The 23,584-nt window shown below is 41.2% G+C and overlaps 1 protein-coding gene across 2 annotated transcripts in view; it reads left to right on the plus strand.

Annotated features, from left to right (window-relative positions):
- Window positions 1-23,584, plus strand: part of NRG3 (neuregulin 3) — a 610,117-nt gene that overhangs the window by 504,653 nt on the left and 81,880 nt on the right. Inside the window, exon 4 of one of the 2 annotated variants that reach the window (XM_079975657.1) lies at window positions 7,418-7,444. The exons of the other annotated variant lie outside the window; for it this stretch is intronic. Within the exon in view, the coding sequence (XP_079831783.1) occupies window positions 7,418-7,444 (27 nt within the window). The remainder of the gene's footprint in view (window positions 1-7,417; window positions 7,445-23,584) is intronic. 2 annotated transcript variants of the gene reach the window in all.

Raw genomic sequence — 23,584 nt, forward strand, 5'->3', positions numbered from 1 at the left:
AAAAAAAAATGAGAACCCTAAGACATGACAGTAAATAATCTTCTCTCCACCTCTAGCTGGTTAACACATAAAACCATTTTGGTCTATGCTGGGTTTTCCCTCAGCTCTCATATTTATAGGCTATAACCTACTAAGGAAGCTAACTTGTGCATAACTTGTGCCCACATGAGTCACACGTTAGAGAACCTAAAACCCTTCCATGAGGATCAAAGGGATGAGTCATAAGATTGCAGGTGCAGCTCTCACAGCATGTGATTTCCCCCTGGTGTCTTGGAGATAGCCACATATCAATCACAGCTCGTGGCTTTTCTCTTTTGCATTCCTTCAGCAGTGCTAACCCTAGCAGAATTTGATAAAGTCTTTCAGGACTCCAGTCTACAACTTTACAATATTATACCTGCAGATCAGATGCTCAATCTAGGCCTGTGCCTGGGCACCAAAAAGGGATAATTGCTGAGCATCATTCCTAATCTCCTGATGATCACAACAGTCTTCTGAAAATGTCACATAACATCAAGCAATATTAAAAGTCCTACAAGCATTTTAGTAGACATGCTTTGCATCACTGCGCCTGACTCTGCAATGCTCTGTAAAATGCAAGATGGCTTATAGCTGTTCTACCAAAAGGTGCTTTCAAAACAAACACCAAAAAATGATATCCAAACAATATAATGAGTGCACTTTATGGCTGTGTATATACACACCCTAGAATAAAACACCCCCGTTTTGGAATCATAGGCAAAATATGAGCTTTGCTTTAAATTAGATACATTAAATCCTGTAATTGTCTGCCTCCCTATGAAGGCTTACTATCATTAATGTGGTCATTTCATCTGTGAGTAGGAAGAAAAGTGAAAGCCAGGGATTAATCCAATAACACTAGCATAATGTTCTTGCCTGCAGACAGAGCACTCCTAGCTGATGGATTCTAGAGTCCCAACTCAGTGCACAGTGGAAACAACACTAGAGTTTGTTCTGATTTGTTTTGATGTTAGACTTAAATACTATTGGCTGCATTGGACATGTCATCTTGGGGAGCCACTCCAGACATGCAACTCTGTCATACTGAAGGACACTAAGGATATGAACCTGTGCTAAAAATAGCACCAGCCAAAAATCATTTATGCTAATAGCAAACTTGTTTTCTGAATGTGGATTCTTATGCTGGCAAAATGGCACCATCTTCACTTAAGAGGGAAGTATTTAGTGGGCTTTGTGAAGAGCCACAAAGTGTTCAGATTTACAGGGGGAGGGGAACCCAACAACTATAGAAAGCTAATTGTTGTAAGAGGAAAGAAAGTAGGGAACTATTGGAAAGGGAAGATCCTAAAACAAGGCACAGCAGGCTGGCTGGAACCCTGAACAGGAAAACCTCACACTGCAACATTTTGTTACAGGCATCACTTGGATCTGCCTATTTGAATCCACCACACATTTAGTTTGGATTTTGCCCAGGACACGTCCAATTTTAGAAATGAATGTAGTGCCCAGATAGATCACATATCACACTGGCTAGTTGTAAAGAGATCTTAATCAGTACTATTAAACAAGAATAATTTGTTGAACTGATGAAAGATAGCAGGAAAACACTGTAATCTTTCAGGTAAGCAGTTACAGTGGTACCTCTGGTTACGAACTTACCGTAATTCATTGTGGAGGTCCGTTCTTAACCTGAAACCATTCTTAACCTGAGGTACCACTTTAGCTAATGGGGCCTCCCACTGCCACTGCACCGCCGGAGCACGATTTCTGTTCTCATCCTGAGGTAAAGTTCTTAACCCGAGGTACTACCTCTGGGTGAGCGGAGTCTGTAACCCGAAGTGTTGGGTTGTTGTTTTTTTAATGTTTATTTTTTTTATTTTTTACCAACAACCAAAACACAGTGAAACCCCCCAGGCGGCTGATACATTGGGTATACATAATCAATAATAACATATTCAAATCTACCATATGTACAATTTTATATATGTTAACTCTCCTCCATCCACAAGGTTTATTTAACTTTTAACATTTAAATTGCCCCAAATTGTTCAAACCTACCCAAATAATTCAATATCTTCTCAAACCAATCCTCCTCTTTCTCACTGACCCTTAACCCTTTCATTCTGTGTATCTTCACAGTTAGATCGTCTAAATTTATAATATTATTCAGTTTTTTCTTCCATTAGTTCATCCCTAACGCTTCTGCATTTTTCCAATTACTCGCTATAGCCTGTCTGGCTGCAGTTACCATCAATTTTACCCATTTACATTTCTCTTTTGTTTTTTAACTCGGTGCTACTCAGACTAATAAGAACCATTAATTTAGATATTCCCACCTTCCTTCGAAGTGTTTGTAACCCGAGGTGTTTGTAACCCAAGGTACCACTGTATTTATATCTCTAACATTTCACAATATGTAAAGTTGACCATTATCTTTTCTTTTCCAAAGTTAGAAAGGGTCTTTCAACTCTAGCTGTTCAGCAAAGAGCAGACTCAAGTGAGTTGTGCTGTGTTAACTGCAGGGAGCTGAAATCAATAGTTTATTCCTCTAGTCTGCCCTGAACCTTGAAAGAAAGATTTTTGTGGGAAGCTGTTCCAGCCACCGTTGTTCCTTTGGTATTCCATTAGGGTTCTTCGGGGACTATATTATGCAGCTCTGTTGGTGTCAGTTTTTAAAGCACTGCGAACCACCTTATATGGGAAGAAAAGGTAGTAGATTTTCCTCCCTGCATTGATTTTTCTGTCCCTTAAGGGTATGTGGAACTAGCTTCAAGCTACTTTAGGACTAATTTGCATGAATGAAAATTCATATTATTTGCACAAAGAACTCCATGAAGAACAAAGCCTGGCTGCATGGTCGAGTTAAGGTGTCATCTGAGTGCTGTCACTCTAGCCTTTCTTCAGGCAAGTGAAAAAGCACATAAAGAACTACACTGCTGGGCCAGACCACAAGTGGCCGTTGAGATGTCCATGGAAGCTCATGAACAGGGAATGTATGCAATAGCTATCCATTGTTCTTTATTTTTTTGGCATTTTATAATCAAGTGGCATGCCACCTATGAATACTCCTGCAATGACTACTCCCCACAATAAATGGGGGAGCACCCTTTGCATGCTCACGTGCAGCCCCCTGGACCTTATGTGGTACCATTAGCACAGGTTAGGCTTCACCTTCCCCAGGTGGGATACCTGGAGGTCTCCGCCTACCTCAGCCAGTTGCCCAATCCCACCTGGGGAGACGTTGCCAAGGTGATCAGGCCAGGTAGGGGGAGGGACTACCTGCCCATACAATAGGGGGGTATTTTCCCAATGAAGACTGCAAAATGGTGGGAGGGGTTTATTCCCTCCCTATAAAAATGCCTCCTTGAAACTCTTGCTCTTCCATCTAAGGGGCTTTGGCTTGGGAGATGTCCAATTAGGTGTTTTGTGGCATCATGGGCCTTAGTTATTCCTGTATCTAAAAGAAAACACATGTCTGCTCCAAAATAAAAGCCTCCAAAGCCTCCAAAATAAAAGCCTCCATATGCCTGGAGAGAAGACTTGTGAGACATGCATTTGGAGACTAGTCCATTAGGGTCAATGGAGCATTGCTCCACCAACCCCTGACCATCCCCAACTGTCTTTCTTCTTATCTAAAACCACCTTGGGGAGTGGCCCCGGCTGTCAGCTTCCTCCTTTTCAGTCTCAGTTTTGCCCTTGGAGAATTCAGCATGGGAACAGGACCACAATACGAATTAGCTGACTCTCCCTATCACTGGCTCTGAATCAACCTATGGTTGACCTCTCTGCCTTCCACCCTAAGATTCCCAGTGAGTATCAGCCATCACTGACATCAAACTATCAAGCAGCTTCAGCAACTATCTAGTTAACCTTGATGAGTCGTTTCTCTAGTGCCAATGGGTGTCCGTTCCTGCCCTCCCTAGAGCAGGAACATTTTCTTAGAGCAGGCATTTCCAATGTCCATTTCAGGGGCCTAATCCAGCCCACTAGTCGGTTTAATCTGGCCCCTGTGGCAGTTTATTTCCCAGGCTAAAATCCTAAAATAAACCCTCAACAACTTAAATCCTAAAAGATGCTCAACAACTCCAATCCTAAAAAACTTTGGTTGGCCCTTTGGTTGGCCCCCACGGCCCTTCACTTCATCAAATCTGGCCCTCTTTGAAAAAAGTTTGGACACCACTGGCTTAGAGTTTCCACTGAAATTTCATCTGCAGCAAAATTCAAGCAAATGTGAAGGTCCTTAGGAGGAATTTTTAGGAGACATCATGTTTGTAGAAGACCAGAGGCATTTTGGGATGGGGTAGAATTGCTTTCTTGAGAGGATCCCTATATCCTACTGGTGACACCCTCTTCCCCCTTTTTAATGGCTGGGATCAAACAAACATGCTCAGCTTTTGACGACTGGGGAACATTGTTTCAGTTCTGATTGTTTGCCTGTTCTTAAGACAAAGCACTTCTTTCATAGGCTTTCACAAACATACACAACTTCCCATTCACTTTTTTTTAATAGAAAAGACAACAGTATTCCTTTCTCTGTTATCATACACCACTGTTCCTTTGAAGGAGATGGCAGATTGCCATTGAAAAGCATTGTTATTTCTGTAACGTATTTGACCCACTTTTGAAAATAAAATTTCTTTATCAGCTCTTCTGCATAGACTTTCAAAAGGAACATAGCTTGATCTTGCTTTATAGTTGAATTTCTCATTTCCTGGAGATCAGATAACATATTTTGGAAAGGAAGCAAACTACTGGTATCTCAGCTGGTTTACCAAACCAAATAAACCATGCACAATAAATATTGTACTGTATTAGCATATTTTTTTCCTCAGACAAACACTTATGTGGATGTCATGTATCATAACGTGGTTGAGTGTTATCTTTCAAGCACACATTGGGTGTTTGAATGCCACATATTTCTATAATTTCAAAATAAGGGTTAGTGAAATAACCAATATGGGAACAATTGGTCAATCTATTCAGCAGCAGTTCTCCACAGTTTCAGACAGGAGTCTTTCTCAGCCCTCTCAGTGTTTCTCGGGAGTCTGGGAGATACTGAAGATGGCATCTGGGACCTTTTCCATGCCAAGCCTGTGCCCTCCTGCTGAGCTGTGACTCTTCCCTTAGCTCACAGCATAAGAGCTCATCCTTTAACAGTTCCATTGTTTGGACCTCACATGTTCATATGTCTTTAAATGAGGTTCTCCACATCTCTGGGATACAGTCCAGAAAAAGTTAGGCATGACTAAGTCCCACTGAAATCAACGGGACAAGAGTCTTGCAGCCAAATATATAGTGTCTTAATTTGAATCTAATTGTGGATCCCAGAGCACTATACTTCTCCTGCTTGTAGTCCCATCTCCTTTCTACCAGCTCTTTTCTGCCTTACCTTGACCCATGTCTCTGGGGCCTCTGGTCCTCCTTTCCAAGGCTGCTTATTGCTTATTCTTCCACCCATAGGATTTTCAGCCTGCTTCCTCTTTGACATCATAGTAAGTCAACAAGAGTCTTAAGAGTTCTAAGCCACTCTGTCATTTCAGTCAATCATTGCACATAGCCTCACCACCACTACAAATATATTTTAGAACATTACAGTGTAGGATTAAGTGGTCTGGGGTGAAAGCCATTAATTTCAGTGAAAGGTATGCCTAGCCCTTTCTAGCTATCCAACAGAGCCATTGTGTATGCTTTTGTGTATGATCAAAGTACAGCAAAAAGCAAGCCTATTTGCATGAATGATCAGTGGGCAATATGAAATGTTTGGCAAATTATGCATCACTATGGTTATTTTCTATCAAAACACCATGGAAACTGGATTTCTGTAACTTCAAGCTATCCTGGTGAACTTTTCAGTGGGTGCAAGGGGCTTGCCTGTAGCCATTGATAGTCTGAATGACACAATGAAATTTGGTCCATCTCTTATTAACTGGATGCTCTCCAGATGCTGTTTGTCTGTTATAAAATAAACATATACTTTAAGAAGCACACATCCTGGAAACAATTCACAGGTTTGTTATCCTGAACAAGTCCCACTGAAGTGGAGATCTAGATCAAAAGCAAATGGATCCTTTCACCCAGTAGAAATTCAAATAATGTGTTGCTCTTCATCCATTTGAAATCTTCAGGGAGGAAAGCTGCTGCTGGGGGCGACATGGAGTGTGAAAATTGCAAGTCAGGAAAGGATTGGTGTGTTATGTGGGCCCTACAAGAGAACGTCCAGCTGGATTGTAGCCATAGCAGTGTAAAAACCAGGCTGAAAACTTATATAATGCAAGCAGATATTTGTTTCTGAAGGTTCCCGATACCACTTGGAGCTATTTCTTGTGAGATAAGCAGTGTTCTATTTTAAATAATTCCATATAAAGCATACATGATCAGTATTCAGAGTTCTGAAGGTCTCTCTTCCAGGTGGCATTTATTTTTAGCTACTTTGGAAAGTACAGGACATTCTGAAGCATCTGAACATTGCTGAACCAACACTGCCAAACTATTGTGTGAAACACTTATGAGAAAAGCTTTTGAGGTTTGCATTGTTGCTCTCATGATGTACCCTGCATTTCTGAGGTTGCCTAGCAATTGTAAGTTGTTTAAACGTCAAGCCAACAACAATGATAACTATGATTAAAGTACAGTCATTCAAAAGAACAGCTACCATACCTGCAAGTATAAATTCCTACAGAATGGAGGAAAGGGAAGGAAAAGAACCTTTTGCATGAAATACATAAACAAGAAAAAAACAAAACACCAAGGGAGACGTGTATAACTGCACTGTTTCTAGACATTTCAAGTAAAGTAACCATATTGTCTTAGATAATCTTTTTCCAGGTTTTAGTTGGTGTGAAGGACCCTAAAATGGGTGATATCCTGTGAAGCAAAAGTCAGAATTCTCTTCCACAAATAACAGGGCTTTCCCTACCTCTTCTCCCCCACTGCAGTCCCACATGCCCGCAATGCGTGTCATTTCTAAATGTATTTATTAATCATGGTGCCTTGTATTGCAATATATGTTTTTTAATATATTTTTGGAGACATGGAAAACTTCAACCTTTGGGGAATATACTTCATATACATTTGGCAACTTTTTCAAGGAAGCAGCATCTTTTGACTGTATGTGCTACGAATTCTACACATGTAGGATTTAGCGTGGAAGTTCCATAACAATGTTGGGGTACACTTGCTTTGATGGAGAGGTATACAAATGTTCAAATTATATGTATTGTCTATTAACAGGAATGCTTTTGGACTATATGTGCACCAAATTCTAGCATTCTAGGTCATATGGGAGTATCCTAGCAATTTTGATACATCCATGAATGAGGCTCAAATGTTTTTGTGCTTACAGCTTGTAATAATGTATTTGGTTTCAATGGCTCCTTACTAATGTTTACCTTCTCTTTCTTTTGTCCTTCATTTACATGCTTTCCTTGGTGTATAGCTCACCATTTAGGAATTGAATTCATGGGTAAGCTTTCAATTTTCTTTTAAATTTGCTGTTGGTATTTAAATTCTCAAAAAATCTATTGTGTTACACTCTGTGGAAGAATTTCAGGCACTGTGCAGGATTCCAAGCATTGCCATGACTTGTTGTGACAAGGTCTAAAGCTGCTGCGTTTAAATGAAAGTTTTGTGACTACTATCTACTATTCAGGAGTTATCGGGAATCTCAGGCTTAGATTGGGGAGAAGCTCCTTTAGATTCCTCTTCTGTCATTTTCAGCTCAAAATTTTCCTCTCTGAGTAGCCATCTCATCTCCAGAGTAGAAAGCAAAGGAAAGATGAGGGAACCCTGCATCTTTCTCCTCACAAATGAAAAAGCAGCTGTGAGAGAGCCACTTTGAGCTGAAAAAGTTTCAGGGTGATAAAAGATAAAAATTGCAACATGTATTGTGAGCTTTAGAAAATCCTTTTGAAGATAAATGAGAAGTGCCCGTATAAAACAAAGCCTTCTATTTTACAAGGAGAGACTGAAACTCAACCTTATGGGTTCATAGCCACTGGTCAGCCATATATTTTTTACAGAAGCCATGTTTTGAAGAACAGTAACAGTAGTTACTGTTACGCGGGTGGCACTGTGGGTAAAACCTCAGCGCCTAGGACTTGCCGATCGTATGGTTCGAATCCCCATGGCGGGGTGAGCTCCCGTCGTTCGGTCCCAGCTCCTGTCCACCTAGCAGTTCGAAAGCACCCCTAAGTGCAAGTAGATAAATAGGGACCGCTTTATAGCAGGAAGGTAAACGGCGTTTCCGTGTGCTGCCCTGTTGCTGGCTCGCCAGAGCAGCTTCGTCACACTGGCCACGTGACCCGGAAGTGTCTCCGGACAGCGCTGGCCCCCGGCCTCTTAAGTGAGATGGGTGCACAACTCTAGAGTCGGACACGACTGGCCCGTACGGGCAGGGGTACCTTTACCTTTACCTTTAAGAGTGGTTGTACAGTGGCATGTTCTGAAAAGGTGTGCCTGTCACTTCAGATGAAGGCAGCTCACACAGAAGAAGTGGAGGTGAGAAAAGAAAGCAAGTTGAAGGCTGTTGGCTCAAAGATGTTAGTTGAAGGCAACTGAGGGTTTCCTGCAATAGTCTATCTGGTGAATGAGGTAAAACATAGCAATATTGACTGTGGGGGTAAGGTGTAGGCTCAAGAGGCATATACCACTGTCTCATAAGGGTGTGGTCTATTTCAGAGTTAATCCCATATTCCTTTGAGTCTAGGGCAACTTGAAATGAGATCTGCCCACTCCTGACAGAACAGGCCCTCCCCTACCAGCCCTCCCGTTGCCAGCAAACAAATCCCATATCTCTGCAAAATGGGTAATTGGAAGTAGAGAGGCATTTGCTGACTCCTCCTCTGCAGTATTCTGTGTGGGTTGCCGTTGAAGGGGGAAAACTGTAAGAGGGGCTGAGTTGTGCAAAAGCCATTTGGACTTTTGGGTCTTCCTTTCAAATGTTGAAAGGTGGGCTGCTTGTGCTTTTTCACATCAGTACAGATGAGAAATCCAAGCCTAGAAATGGACTGGGAAAGCATACAAGTGACAGAAAAAAATGGCTTCCTTCTCTGGGGGAACAGAAGAGATGCAAATTGCAGGTGTCAGTTCTCCAATTCCAACGTGGCTTCTTGAGGACTGCCAATGTCCTCATGATGGGAAGTACATTCAGATAGCACTGCAGGTACAAGGTAAGGGAGAAAATGGACAATAGGACTGTAAAATATATACCTGGCCTTTACAGTAACAGTACCGGGAAAAGAGCTTTGCCTCTTGCATTTTTCAGGAGGAGAAGTTCCAAGCAGACGTAAAATTCCTCTTTAGATTATTTGGACCCTAAAGCCAACATTAAGTTTAAAATATGTATGCTTGGGAAAGCAACATGGCCAGCTGCAGAGGGAATAGATGAATACTATATGAGGCTGAGACATTTAGCATTTGGAAACACTGATAAAGAGATCAGATCAAAGCTCATGCAACATTGCAGTTCAGCTCATCTGACAAAGCCAGGACTCTCTAATTCTGGTGCTGTGTCAGGAGTAGCAAACATTGTGCAAATGTTGGTGGACAGCAACTCCCATCGTCCCTGACCATTGGTCACCCTGGTTGTGGTTGATGGGAGTTGTATCTGGAGGGCACCACATTGGCTTGTGGTATAGCAACAGAACTTCTACATCTTGCATGTGATGTGGAAGTAACTGAAATACAAGTGGCTGGCACTGCACTGAAGATCAAAAGCTGCAGACTGAAAAAGGGGCATGTATTTCAAATCTATGCATATTTACTCAGAAATACTTCCCACTGTGTTCTAAGCAACTTATTCTTAAGGTCCATGTGATTGCTGCCTTAATGTGCAATCAGGCATGTCCAACCAGTCAATCGCGATCCATCGGTTGATCCTGTGGCGTTCCTTGTCGACCATGGTTGATTGCGCCGGTGCTTTAGTGAATGCCTTATTTTCCTGTGTCTGCGGTTAGTGTGTGTGAATGAGTGAGAGCTGCAGACTTTAGGGCAGGCTTCCTCAAATTCAGCCCTCCAGATGTTTTGAAGCTACAATTCCCATCATCCCTGCCCACTGGTCCGGCTAGTTAGGGATCATGGGAGTTGTAGGCCAAAAACATCTGGAGGGCCGAGTCTGAGGAAGCCTGCTTTAGGATGAGCTATTTAATGCAAGGGTCTCTCCCTCAACAACTTAGGTCTCCCCCCCTAAAAAAGCTCAACAGCTATGTGCAATCTCAATGGGTAGATCACTCCCAGTTTTATTATACTGGGAGTAGATCACAGTCTCTATAGAGTTGGACATGCCTGCTATAGATGTATACTCAAAAGTAAGTCCCACTGAGTTCAATGGAGTCTATTTCCAGGTAAGCAGGTGTAGAATGGCAGCCAAAAATAGGCAAATCAAGTACCGAGACCGAGACAGAAAAGGAAGCTTTCCCTTCTGGGGTGGGGGTGATTTCCATAAAACCCATTCCCTGCATATGGGAAAGTATGGAGTTTTCTGGGGAAAAGGGAATTTATTCTTGAAGTATGCCTAAAGACGCAAAAGAAGCAAAAGCCTACAAACACAGCACAGCTTCAAGCAAATAAAAGAATTCAAGAGCTGGGCAATGAATAAGATTATGTTTTTGGAATGAAGACAACACCAAAGAATACTGAGAAAGATACAGGCAGCCCAAAGCAACTGTTTACATGAGAAACACTGAAATATAACTGCATGTTGATAAGGAAGAACTGTAACAATTCTAGATGAAGCAATACTGGGAGAACTGAAGCAGTAACTGTTCCACACTTGAACATGCAACCATTACAGTGGATCATATGAGTCCACGGTGAAAATCCAAATTTAATGCACATTTACTACTATGGCAAAAATTTAAAATACTGAGTACAGTACTGCTACTGTTTTCAGAGCTGAAGGAAATTAAGGCTCTCTGTTTAAGGAGCAGCCATTGCTCTGAACATCATCAAGCCTGCCTGCAAAGCAAACACATTGCCAAAGGATGAGGCAATGGATATGATGATGAATTTCAAGGAAATGAAGAAGTGAAAGATTTAAAAATTAAAATACATATTCATGATAATGTGAAGTTAATCATATGGTCACACAGAGGTATGCAGTTCCTTATTAGGGGTGGACAAGGAAGTGGTGCCACAAAGATTAGAAACAACAGGCATCCTAGAAGTGGTTAAAGGAACAACAACAATGGCCTTCTACTACACAATACTATAGCTGTTAACTTGGAAATAAGTTGCATTGACTTCAGTGGGATTTACTCCTAGGTAAGTGTGTGTAGGATTTCAGCTTTCTTCTACCTCCAGCAGACCTCTTTCCAATGATCTAATCACCAGGCATGAGACAATAATCTGTATACACAACCTGTTTTAGGCATTAGAAGAGAAACAGAACAAGATTTCTCAAATTTCCCTTCTAAAAGTACACATGGTTAAACATCTGAAGAACAAAGCAACAGGGCCTTTTCTTTCCAAATAAAGTTGAGGTGATGGAGTTGCATAGAGTTGAAATACTCCAGCATTCTCACCACCCCTGAAAACTTCCCTTTGAGAAATTCTGGTTTGCATAATATTGCACGAGACTCTATTATTAGCTCATATTGATGGATGGAGGAAACAGTGGACTAAAAGTAGAGTAATGGAAGGATTAGAACCAAACCCCTTGCTGCCTCTAACCATAGTCTAATAATTCCAAATTATATTAACTGTATCCTGAAATTCTGCACCCTTTTCTCAGGTGGAGAAACTGAGGAGGATATTTGACTCAACAGTCTCGGAAAGAAAAGAAAAATATGTCCCAAAATGGTCTTCTAAGCCATTTTTTGCTCATAGTGCAATCTGTTAGAATAGGAATGGCAGTTGATTCTCAAGAATAGGAAGTTAGATCTGCCCAAATTGCATCTTGCAAAACACTGCTGTATCTTTGCAGGCACCTGCTAATGCCTGTGTCAGTGTGTCCTAGACTATGGTGTTTTAGTCTACAAGACTTGAATCCTCATAGCTTAGATATTTAACTGGTGTGAGATTGTAGAAACCAATGGGAGGGCTGTGTTTTGTAGGGCAAAACCTCATGCGCCAGTGAATGCCTATCAGATAATATAACATTGTTGTTGTTGTTGTTGTTGTTGTTGTTGTTGTTGGCAATCTCAAGCCTCTCTGGGTTAGAAAACACAGATCTGCCAGTGTTTTCCCCTGACACTTTGCCTAATCCCTTTTGAGAGTGTCTGAAATGCTCAAGGCACAGAGTCAGCTAAAATTCTCCAGGAAAAAAAAATCACAAGCGAAACATGTCACTTACCCATATTATTTCAGACAGAAGCTCTCCCACCACTGGCTCAGTTTGTTTACAGCTATGCTAATAGTGACATGAAGTAAAGCATTGTTTTGACAAACTCGTGAGGGAACCTTATAAAAATCAGAGCAAACAGCTGTTAAGCTGTGAGTGGGAAGTTAGCTTATTTGACAAGATTTGGACACTGGCTTCTATGATGTTTGTTTTCTACAAAAGAATAATAAAATAAAATGTTTCTTTAATGCAGTCCTGCGCATGTCTTCTTAGAAGTAAGTCCCACTGCATTCAACGGGACTTACTTGCGAGTAACTGTATAGAGGGCTGCATCTTTCATTTCCCCAGAAAATAATAGTAATAATTTCACGTACTGCTTATTGGTAGACATTTTGGGAGCCAGCAGTAGTGGGTACTGGGTATTTTCTGAAGATTACCACATATAATCCTTTGCAATACTTTAAACCAGTGTTCCACAAACCCTGAGATTCCTTTATTGGGCACTTCTTATTAATGGTGTAATGGTGCAAAGGGATGGATGGGCCCATTTAAGCCTAGTCCATCCCAGCAATTCATGTGGCTTTCCAGGTGGAGTTTTAAAGGGAAATCCTGCAGAAACATAAAAAGTGAAGTTCTTACAAGGTGCTCTGAGGGTTGCACACTGCCCCAATCCCTCAAATAAAACAAAATCTTCTTTTGAACTTTTCCAAATAGGACATAAGGTAGCTTGCCGTCTGGAGTGGGTTGTGTGGGGGACACCTTGATGCCTCACACTTTGAGAATACAGAAGCAAGTCCCACAGGGAGAGATGGAATGTGCTAGCGTTTTGCCACCCTCAGGCAGAATTTGACAGAAAAAGGTGTCGGGGAGGGGCAGTCATGTTTTCCCCCCAGCAAAGTTCCTCTGGAGAGAGATGGGATGTCATCAAATGACAGAGCACTTACTGCATCTGCACCCAAAGTGTGCAGCAGCAAGGAGCCCGTGTATTAGCTGCTCTAGGCTGTGGGTGACTGGCTACTCTATTTTGAAAAGAAAGAAAGAGAAGAAAAACTGTTATGTACTGAGCTGAATCCTAGAACAATAGGATCCAGAATGCAGCAGTCTGATTGGTCCACAGGAGCTACCCAATCCAGCTCCAGGTGGAAGTGAATCTGCAATCTGATTGCCGTAGCATGAATATAGCACTTCAGCAGGTGTTTCCGCTGAACAAACTGGCATCTGGCATTTTTACAATGTCAAGATTACTGAAATAGAGCTTAGCATATATAAATCTTCCTAAAGGTTTATTTGAATCTTATTAGTGCCACTCAGGAAAAAAATCAGCAAAATCCTTCATGTTCCATGTTGGAAAATTAGTCTGGGTTATGTTGAGAGGTGCCTCTGTGGGTCTGCTCTGTGAGTTTTATAATCAAATAATGAAATGTCAGTTATGCTATATTGTATTTTTGACAATGAAGCCTCTGGCACTAATGAGCTGAGCTGATGTGATGGTTTGTAACATTCCAACTACATGAAGAACAAAACTGTCAACAGCAAAACGTTTAGAATCCAGTTTCTATGAGAAGGGATAGTTGGTCTGTTTAGCACTGTATAAACCTCATATGGGCCCTATAGATAGAGGAGTTCCCAAGTCAAGCTTTGTTTGTGTGAATATTCATCTTTTTCCTTTTCAACCTTTTTGGTACTGCCTTTTCACTTCCTACTGTTTCTTCTTCCTTTCTGAGCTGATCAACTGAGTATGATCAGAGATCACTCAGTGAATGGGATACAGTGGTGCCCCGCAAGACGAATGCCTCGCAAGACGGAAAACCCGCTAGACGAAGAGACTCGCGGAACGGATTAATTTCGTCTTGCGAGGCACCACTGTAATGTTACAAGATCAGCACTATTTGGTCATGCAAAGAAGCGACTGAAAGTGAGGGTAACAGTCAGCAAGGGAAGGTTTTCAAAAAAAATGAAGGAAAAAAAGCTAAAAGGGGAAAGTGGTGCTAGTTATGTGACCCCCCCGAGCGATATGGTGGAATGCTCTGTCACAAGAGACTAGGCCCTGTGGGACTTGACATCTTTCCGCAGGGCTTGCAAGATGGAGCTGTTCCACCAGGCCTTTGGCTAAGACATAGTCTGACCCCCCTCTCTCCTTCTGTAATCATAGAACTCTCATAGAACTCTAGCCCAATGGTTGCCATTAATTTGATTTTGAATTGATTTTAGAATGTATTTTAATTTATTGACTGTGATTTTATGTACACTGTGCTATTTTTACTTGTTGTTAGCCACTCTGAGCCCGGCTTTGGCCGGGGAGGGCAGGATATAAATAAAAAATTATTATTATTATTATTATTATTAATGCTGACATTCATTAAAAAAAACAACCTCAGAACCATATTTAAGAGGAGACCACTACTTCCCAAAGAAACCTCAACACAATATTAAGACTTCAACATTGGAGGGACAAATTTTGCCTACAAAAAACATCATTGCCTCCCCTCTCCCCTCCACCAAATGTATAAAACTAAACTTCAGTTAAAGCTTGCATGCAAAAACGTGAGGGTGGGAGAAAAGGGAAAGGGTGCCTTTGTTTCATTTGCAGGCACTTCTGGAAGGCAGGGGAGAAGTGAAAATCAGTGCTTTCCTTTCTTTCGTTTTCCTCCCTTGGCTAATGTGTACCAACCTCCCCCATTTCTAAGCACACGGATAATTGCAAGTGAACATTACCGCAGTAACACTGGGAATCAGGCTCTGAAAGTACATGACATGCTTAGCTAAATTTAATTGGTCACCTTGAATTATAACGTCAATGGTTACGGTCAAACTTTAATTTTACCAAGCCACAGAGGTTGCCTCTGCTAACGATGAGATCAGCAAAACTCTTCAAACGATATATGCTATTTTGCAACCAAAAATTCAGCTGCACAAGACATTAAATATATTTGCCTGCCCTGCTTGCTACTCTGTCCATCTTGCTGTCTAGCATGATAAGTCTGTAACAGTACAGTGGTACCTCAGGTTACATACGCTTCAGGTTACATACACTTCAGGTTGCACACTCCACTAAGCCAGAAATAGTGCTTCAGGTTAAGAACTTTGCTTCAGGATAAGAACAGAAATCAGGCTCCGGCGGCACGGCAGCAGCAGGAGGCCCCATTAGCAAAAGTGGTGCTTCAGGTTAAGAACAGTTTCTGGTTAAGAACAGACCTCCGGACCGAATTAAGTACTTAACCTGAGATACCACTGTACAAAGGATTTAACATTAGAAATACCAAGGATATTACACTGGGAATTTGTGATGAGCTGCAAGACTTACATAGTTTTTTTCTCTAGGTACTGTACTTAAGAATTCAGTATCACAAAAGTGTGACTCATGTTAGAAGGTAACAAATACATTATATTCACAACACTTTAATTCTGGTGCTATCAACATCATGTACAAAGAAATGCACAGTGCTTGATAGATGACTTAGGAATGATAACAGGTAAAAGCAATTAATTATGTTATCTATTTCTCAGAATGTTTGTTCATACTGAAAATCCAGTCCTGACAAGGGGATTTAGAGGAAAGTCCACCTAGCAGGCAGGGAGACATCCAAAATGATACCAAGCATGAGATCAGGGTATAGGCATTTAGTCCAGGTATGGAAAACAGGTTCCACCTAGCAGGCCAGAACTTGAGCTCACCCTGACCTCCTGCAGATCACTTTGGCAGATAGGTGGGGCTGCCCATCTGTCATTTACCAGGTGTCATCATTATGTAAGGTGAGTCATCTTCAAATGAACCAATAAGGAGCATTTTCCAAGTATTGGAATTCAGGGGAATATTATGAAGCCAACAGTCGGAGAGCCATTCATGCAGAGATTAGTAGTAATGCTTAGCATCTGTATAGAGGTTTTGAGTGTTCAAAGGTGGAACCCTTTCAGATGTGGGCTGTTAATGCTCCTGTATGTACACTGCCAGTCAGTGTAGACAATGCCAAACCAAGTGGACCAATGGCCTGACTTTGTATAAGCCAGCTTCCTATGTTCTTAAGGCCACCAAGTGAGTTCTTGGCAAAAGAAGCAGTGGACTAGGAACTTCCTCCTTCACAGGCCTTCTCATAAGCCTACTCACTTCACTAAATCACACCAGCTCTCCATTAATGATGAAATTAACACAGTCTTTAAAAAATGTTGCTCATTGTCTCAAGTGCTTTTTAAGGAATCGTGGTTTATGTGTTTTAAGAATGCATTTCAGATTTCAGCACTGGTGAGGATTTATGAGACAGAAGCCACTAAGTACTTAGATTCAGAACACATTTGCTTGCACGAGTTTGGATTTCAATTGACATAATTAGGGATGGGAGAGAAATTTGATTTTCTTTACATTTTAATGATAAACTATATAATTTGCTTTTCTTGAAACTGTATATGAACCTAGACATGATTATCCTCTGAAATTCACACACTTCCAGATTTTGTGTTGCAGGTCTCCAACTAAGCAATGGTTTAAAAATGCATACGTTAATGAATATAACATTGCAATATCACATTAGGGGGAATTGCTTACAGAAATGTGCATTTTTTTCAAAACTGCATGTACAAAAAAAAAGGAAAAAATTGCACTCAAATGCTGAACTTCTAAAGAAATTCACAGACTGATGTGGAAATGTGGAGAAATGAATATAGGATTGGAAAAATAAGAAATGAAAGAGCTTCAAAGTAACATTCCTCCATTTGTACAAGTATTCTTGGGAGCAGTGGGTTTCTGGATTAGAACTTTAAAAGCATGAAGATCACAGGAAGACTTGCCCCTATCTTGTAACACTGACTCTTCTCTAAGTGACATTTCTTCTCAGTTAAGGCTTTGTTTAACTCATGGTGAAATATTCAGTCCCAGACACGTGGTCAGAAGAGAAGCAGCACAGTTACTGCTGCTGCATTTTCATGGGATGTGACATTTCCTACAAAGGTAAGTAGAGACACAGCCTGTTTTGTACACATTCTACTTTGTTTCAGTTTAAATGTGTTAATTTTTATTATCTGCTCTTAGGGGCACAGGATTTTTTCTGATAGTAATCTAGAAGTTGTCAACATTTTTGTTACATTCACACATCCAGGACTGATTCTCCACCATCATACTTCGGCTAGAAAGCAACTGCATCTTGCATTTTGCATCCAGCTACAGCAAAATGGTAAACCCCTGAATAACGCGTATGAATTCACTTTACAGTGTTACATGATTAAATGATTTTAACTGATCAGGGTTCCACCTAATCATTCCTGTAGTCAAGAGAATAAGAGACCAGCGCTACCTTAGGAGTACTTCAAACAACACATGCAGTGAGGCTTGGGAGAGGCAACCAGATTCATATAAAGCCCATGCTTTTAGCATCCAGTAAAGTCTTGTTTCAAGTCAGAAGGGCCTGCTGGATCAGGCCAGCAGCCTATCTAATCCAGCATCCTGTTTTCATAATGGCCAACCAGATGCCTGCAGGAAACCCACAAGCAGAATTCAAGCCCCAATCACTCTGCCTTCCTGTGGCTTCCAGCAATGGGTATTAAGCATAATGCCTACTTACTGCAGCAGCAGAGCATAGGCATAATGGCTAACAGCCATGATGGCTCTCTCCTCCATGGAAAAAAAAGTAACAAACTGAAAGAAGATAATTTCCTACAGGTAAGCGTGGAAGGAGAAAGCAAGCCCAAGGTTCTAATATGAGAGCTTTCCCGGCCCAAATTTTGGACATAGGGGTGAGATGGAAGGAGATCCAAATGGCCAGTGGAGCCAAATGTCTGAGTGCCATTCTCAACTCCCTTGTGGCAATACTCTCACACGACTTGCCAGTGCTGCTTATGGCAGCATCAAAACAACACCTTAACAAAAGGATGAAAGGCAAAACGATGGCGCTACCCAGTCATATTGTGCCCCCAAACCACTTGGGGGGTAAGTCGCTGAAACGCACCACAAATCTGCCAGCTTAGAATTAATCAGTGAATTGGGGAGGGAAGGATTTTCAGCTTAGAAATAGTGGGTGCCGTGACTGCATATGGGACAGAAAAGAAAGTCCTATGCATCCACCAGGAGTTTTTGTTTGCTTGTTTTTGTTTTTGTTAGCTGGAAGAACAATTTAGACAATTGAAAAATCTTAGTCAACTAGTTGCTTTAAAAAAATGTTTTTCTTTTCTTTTCAGGGGAAGTGGAATGCAAGAGAAGAAAATGTGCTGTGATGTGGCTAATGTTGTTGTTGTTGCTTGCTGATGTGTGTGCTGAGTCTAAATAAAATACTCTCTCTCTTGGTTTCACTTCTTTATTTTGCGGTCTCCTTACATCATCACTACCACCCACGTCTTTCCACATTATAAATTGACAGTTGTCCCAAATATCTGTTTATTTCTACAATGGATATACCACTTAACGCCATAGTTTCTAAGCACTGTACAACAGAAACTATTACTTTGAATGCCTGCAGGAATGATAATAGAACTTTCCCCCAAGCATTGCAATATAGTGACAGTTATAAAAAGTAATTATGGATCCATGAAAAAAGTGATTATACAAGATTTGTCTAATGAATGGAGAAATATATCCAGTAGAGTTTTCTGTTTAAACATGGATACGTTCACAGTAAGCTGAATCTGAATATCTGGTTCTGAATAGAACAATTATGTCAATATATCCATGTATCCCTATAACTTTTGTTGTTGAGGGGATATGTTTTAACAAGAAAAAGGATATGGTGTTCCTCCATATTTTATTATTATTATAAAACATCACTTCTAATCTCGAAATAATACAGTTCAGTCTGTGCTTTAGATTGATGAACCATGCCCAATTAAACAAGGCCACTGTGTCTTCAAATGGTGAACCACATACAGTACAAGTGGAAATCTTGAAAAATCCTACCCTCCTCAACACTTGTGCATCTGATTTCATGACCAGTTGCAGGTGCCTCATCTGGTATCACATTTCGACAACTTGTAAATATTCACAAAAATACTTTGGAAGGTTTTGCGCTGTCCTACATTTAATGCGTGAATGTCCTGGTGCAACTCTTAATTCTTTTCCACATATCTCTGGCAGTGCAGCCTACAAGACAGAATCAGCCCTTGTTGTAGAGACTTTCCAGCTTGCTTTCTCTTAACATATGGGGCAAAGGGTGTCTGTGATGGGTCCCAGAGTGAACATTCAGGATGGCCACAATTCAGGATGGGACATTAGCGTACCATGAAAGTGGCTGAAATGTGCCTTGAAAAAATGATGTGCTATGCTGGATGCATCTACTACTTTATGACCCTCTGGTTGAAGAGGATCTATCCTCCCTCTGTTTGCAAGTATATGGGTAGTACCTTCATCCTGAAGAAGGTAAGAAGAATGCACCTGGCAGCTGCCAGGCACAAGGGAATTTCAGAGCGTCACTCCAGACACTTGTCTGATGCGGGAAGAGTAGATAAATCAGAAGCCTCCCAACTGAGAGGAAGAGCAGTATGAATACAAAATAAATATAAATAAAAAAATTAACTATCAGTCTTGTACATTGCAAGGAGGATTCCTGTCCATCATTTAGTAAGCTGATTGAGAAAATATATGTATATTTTTTAAAGCATGTGAAGCGTGTGCCCCTCCAAATTCAATCTGAAGGAACCCTATGCTTCAAGTCTTAACATTTCAGGAAATGTTGGCCCAGAGTCCTGCCTCTGGATGTGGGAAACTCAGTTCCCCACTTGGTCAGAAATCTCATTGGGCAGCCTTGAGCAAGGTCACATTCATACCATATTTTTAAAGCACATCTGAAGCATATTTGTTCCACCATGGAATCCTGGGAACTAAACTGTTGAGAGTGCTGGGAATGGTAGCTATGTGAGAGGAATATTTCCCAGAATTCTTTGGGGGAAGCCTTGTGCTTTAAATGTATGCTGTGGATGTGACCTCAGACATTTTCTCTCTCCCCCCCCATTTCCACATAGTATTCCTGAGAGTATGTAATTAGAGAACTTAGTGTACCATGAGCCCTTGAATGACAATTGGATACATCTAATAAATAAATGTGACATATAAATGAATATGTGCAAGAAGTAAGCAGTCTCCCCTTGCATCTCCCTTCTAGTTTGCTTTCTCTGCTTCCAGGCCTTTGCTTCCCCCCTTACTTTGCATTTCCATAAACTTAATCCATTGGTAGCTTGGATTAGTGGACTGAGATGATGGATATTAGCCATGAAGTGCAGTTACTAGGAGTCATTGCTAAAGAACAAATTAGCTCAGACTTACTGTAATGTTGAGAGGGGCGTTTTGAAGTTTTTCTCATTTGCAGTTAGAATGTCTCCTCTTGTCACTGCAAATGATACAACTGTTGAAAAACTGGGGTTGCAACGTGAGTTAAACTGCTGAGTTCATAAAATATGAATGCCTAGAAAATGAATACACCAATGTTAAGTCGGTTAATCAGTTTTAGAGAAACAAAGGAACATTTTACTTACTATAAGATGCAGTTCCATGGGATATTAATGAAGCCATAACAATGGCATCTTTGCCTCTGTGCTGGTCTTTTCTATATCCACTACATTTGTTCAGCAAAGATAGATTTAAATGTAGGCTTGGCATGGGAAAATGAGAAACTAAAATTGTTGGATTTGCCCATCCATACTCAGCAATAGGTCCGATTGAATTCAGTGGGGTTTACGCTCAGATAACAGGGTTAGGATTGTAGAAAGAGATTTGTGGTTCGAGGACCCGACCCCGCGAAGTGAAATGAAGACACAAGGACACGTGATATAAGGTTAATGGGCTAGAAAAGGCCACAACTTTATTGATTACAGCAATGAAAAGGTATTGGCTTAGGCACTGGATCGAAACAAGTGGGTTTATTCACCAGTAGGTGGAGCCTGTTGATGCTGATCCAACTATAGTCTCACCTCCTGCTGTCACCGAGGGTCGTGCCATGGCCTCCCGCCAAGCAGGCATCGGACAGAATACACGACCGCCAGATTCCTTTAACGGAATACCCCTAAACATTGAAGGCATAGGCGATGGCCACACCTAGCACTTCGACACACCACAACACATTATTCCAATGCCTAACCTACCCACCAATACCACAAAAGTTGTGACGATTGCTACGAGGTAGGCGAAAAAACCAAAAAGCCTAATGCCAAATGGAATTAAGAGGGGAGGAATAAAAACAGAACATTTCAGAATGATCAAGTATCAGCAGAAACTTATGGATTAAACCAATCAGTTTTCCCAACAACAGCAATCTACTGCATGGTCACTGTGTATTTGCATGGGAGTAATAAAAGAGTACCATTGAAGTGACAGCTTTTGAATCTAGTCTTTAAGACATCTTTCTGCAGGCTTGTGTTGAGTTTCATAAGCTTTCTGCAGGCTTTTCCATGAAGTGTAGATGCCTGAGAGGGGTGAGTCGGGATGAGCACACCAGTTGCAGTCCCTGCCATCAACTGATCCCGGAAGTCTCAGTTGAAGGGAAGTGACTATGTGAAGCAGGGACCCAGCAGTATCTGTGAAAATTCTGGATTCCCAAAACTTCTCCTGTATCCATAGAGGCACCACACAATCTTGCTCTGTGAGTTGAGGCCTACAGAAATGGTGATGGAGAAAGGTAGAGCAGTGTGCTCATCCCTGTGTACCACCCTTGTGTTTATTTTTCCTTAACCTCAGAACGTTTACAGAGGCTTTGGTTCCTAGTGCGACAGAATGCTGGGAAAATGCTGCTCCTTCTAATGCAGATTTGTAAAGCTAATTTTGACAGTCAGTTGTACAGTGGTACCTCGGGTTAAGTACTTAATTCGTTCCGGAGGTCCATTCTTAACCTGAAACTGTTCTTAACCTGAAGCACCACTTTAGCTAATGGGGCCTCCCACTGCCGCCGTGCCGCCGGACCCCAATTTCTGTTCTTATCCTGAAGCAAAGTTCTTAACCTGAAGCACTATTTCTGGGTTAGCGGAGTGTGTAACCTGAAGCGAATGTAATCCGAGGTACCACTGTATATTGATTCGTTAATTAGCCCACAAAAAGCTACTGGGCTACATTTCGTTTACTCTCCTACTTAAAGGCTGGTAGGCTGTGTTTTTATGCTGGGGGCGGGAGGGCAAACCCACTTTCCACAGCCAGCATGGAAATATAGGATATTAAGCTCTTAGCTAGCCAATGATAATAATTTTAAAAAGTCTTCTAGCTAACTGGCTGGTAGAGGAGAGACAGAACTTAAGGAAAGGCTTCTGTTCCTCCATAGCCAGTGTGGAAATCAAGTGGACTGGTTGAGGAGAATTGGACAAATCCCTTCCTCCCTTCCCCCTGCCTGCCAATTTACTTGCCTCTTTGCAATTCCTGGTCACCTGTGCCTACCAGGTAGGGATAGAGGAGAAATTTGATTCAGTTCACATATAAAAGCAAACCCAGCTAAACTGCACTTTCTAAAGCAGCATGAAAATGAAAACAGCCGTCCTTCGAAAGTCACATTTCTCTGAATTTTGCAATGCAGTCCTCCAGCCAAGTAATGTGTGTAAAAAATGCATGGTCCAGGCTAAAGTGTGGATTAAAATGCATTCATTAGTAAAAGTAACATACACATATGCATTGTATTATGGGCAATTGCTTTGCAAAGATTTGTATATTAGGCAGAATTGCATACAATTGCATACAAACATATCCCTTGCTGCCCAGGTGCGTCCAATGGCTGCCTGAGGGTACTTAACTGCTGCCCCAACCTGTAGTTTTTTTGACTTAATCACATGAGGCAGCTGCACCTGAAGGCAAAACATTCATGGCTATCATAGCAGTATTGCTGGCTACAATGCTAAATCCTTGCTGCTGCTGGAAGGTAAGTGCCTTGAGCCTTGTCTGCTGCAGGAGAATAACAATAATAATTTTATTATTTATAGCCTGCCCATCTGGCTGGGTTGCCCCAGCCACTCTTTCCCCCTCCCTAGAACCTTGCCCTCCACCAGGGCCAACCCCACAATTTGAGGAAATTTTTATTTATTAAATTTCAATACCACCCTTCACCTGAGGATTACAGGGCAGTTTACAATATAAAAACACAAAAATACATAGCATGGTAACAAAACAAACAAACAAACAAAAAAAACCCCAATAGCCTTCCACCTTTATTGAATTGAAACATTGAAATTCATTGAAGCATTGAATTCTCTCTTTAAAAACATTTTTTTTAAAGTTTTCTTTTATATATTTTTAATTGAAGCAGGTCAAACAAATCAATATAATAAAAATAACAGAAAGGCACAAAAAAACCAAGTGAGTGACTTCTCAATTGGGTTTCAACTAGGGCACTCTGAGCAAAACATTTCCGATTTTCTGAACATTTACAGGGTTCCTCC

This window comes from Podarcis cretensis (assembly GCF_951804945.1).
Source record: "Podarcis cretensis genome assembly, chromosome: 5".
Taxonomy (NCBI): domain Eukaryota; kingdom Metazoa; phylum Chordata; class Lepidosauria; order Squamata; family Lacertidae; genus Podarcis; species Podarcis cretensis.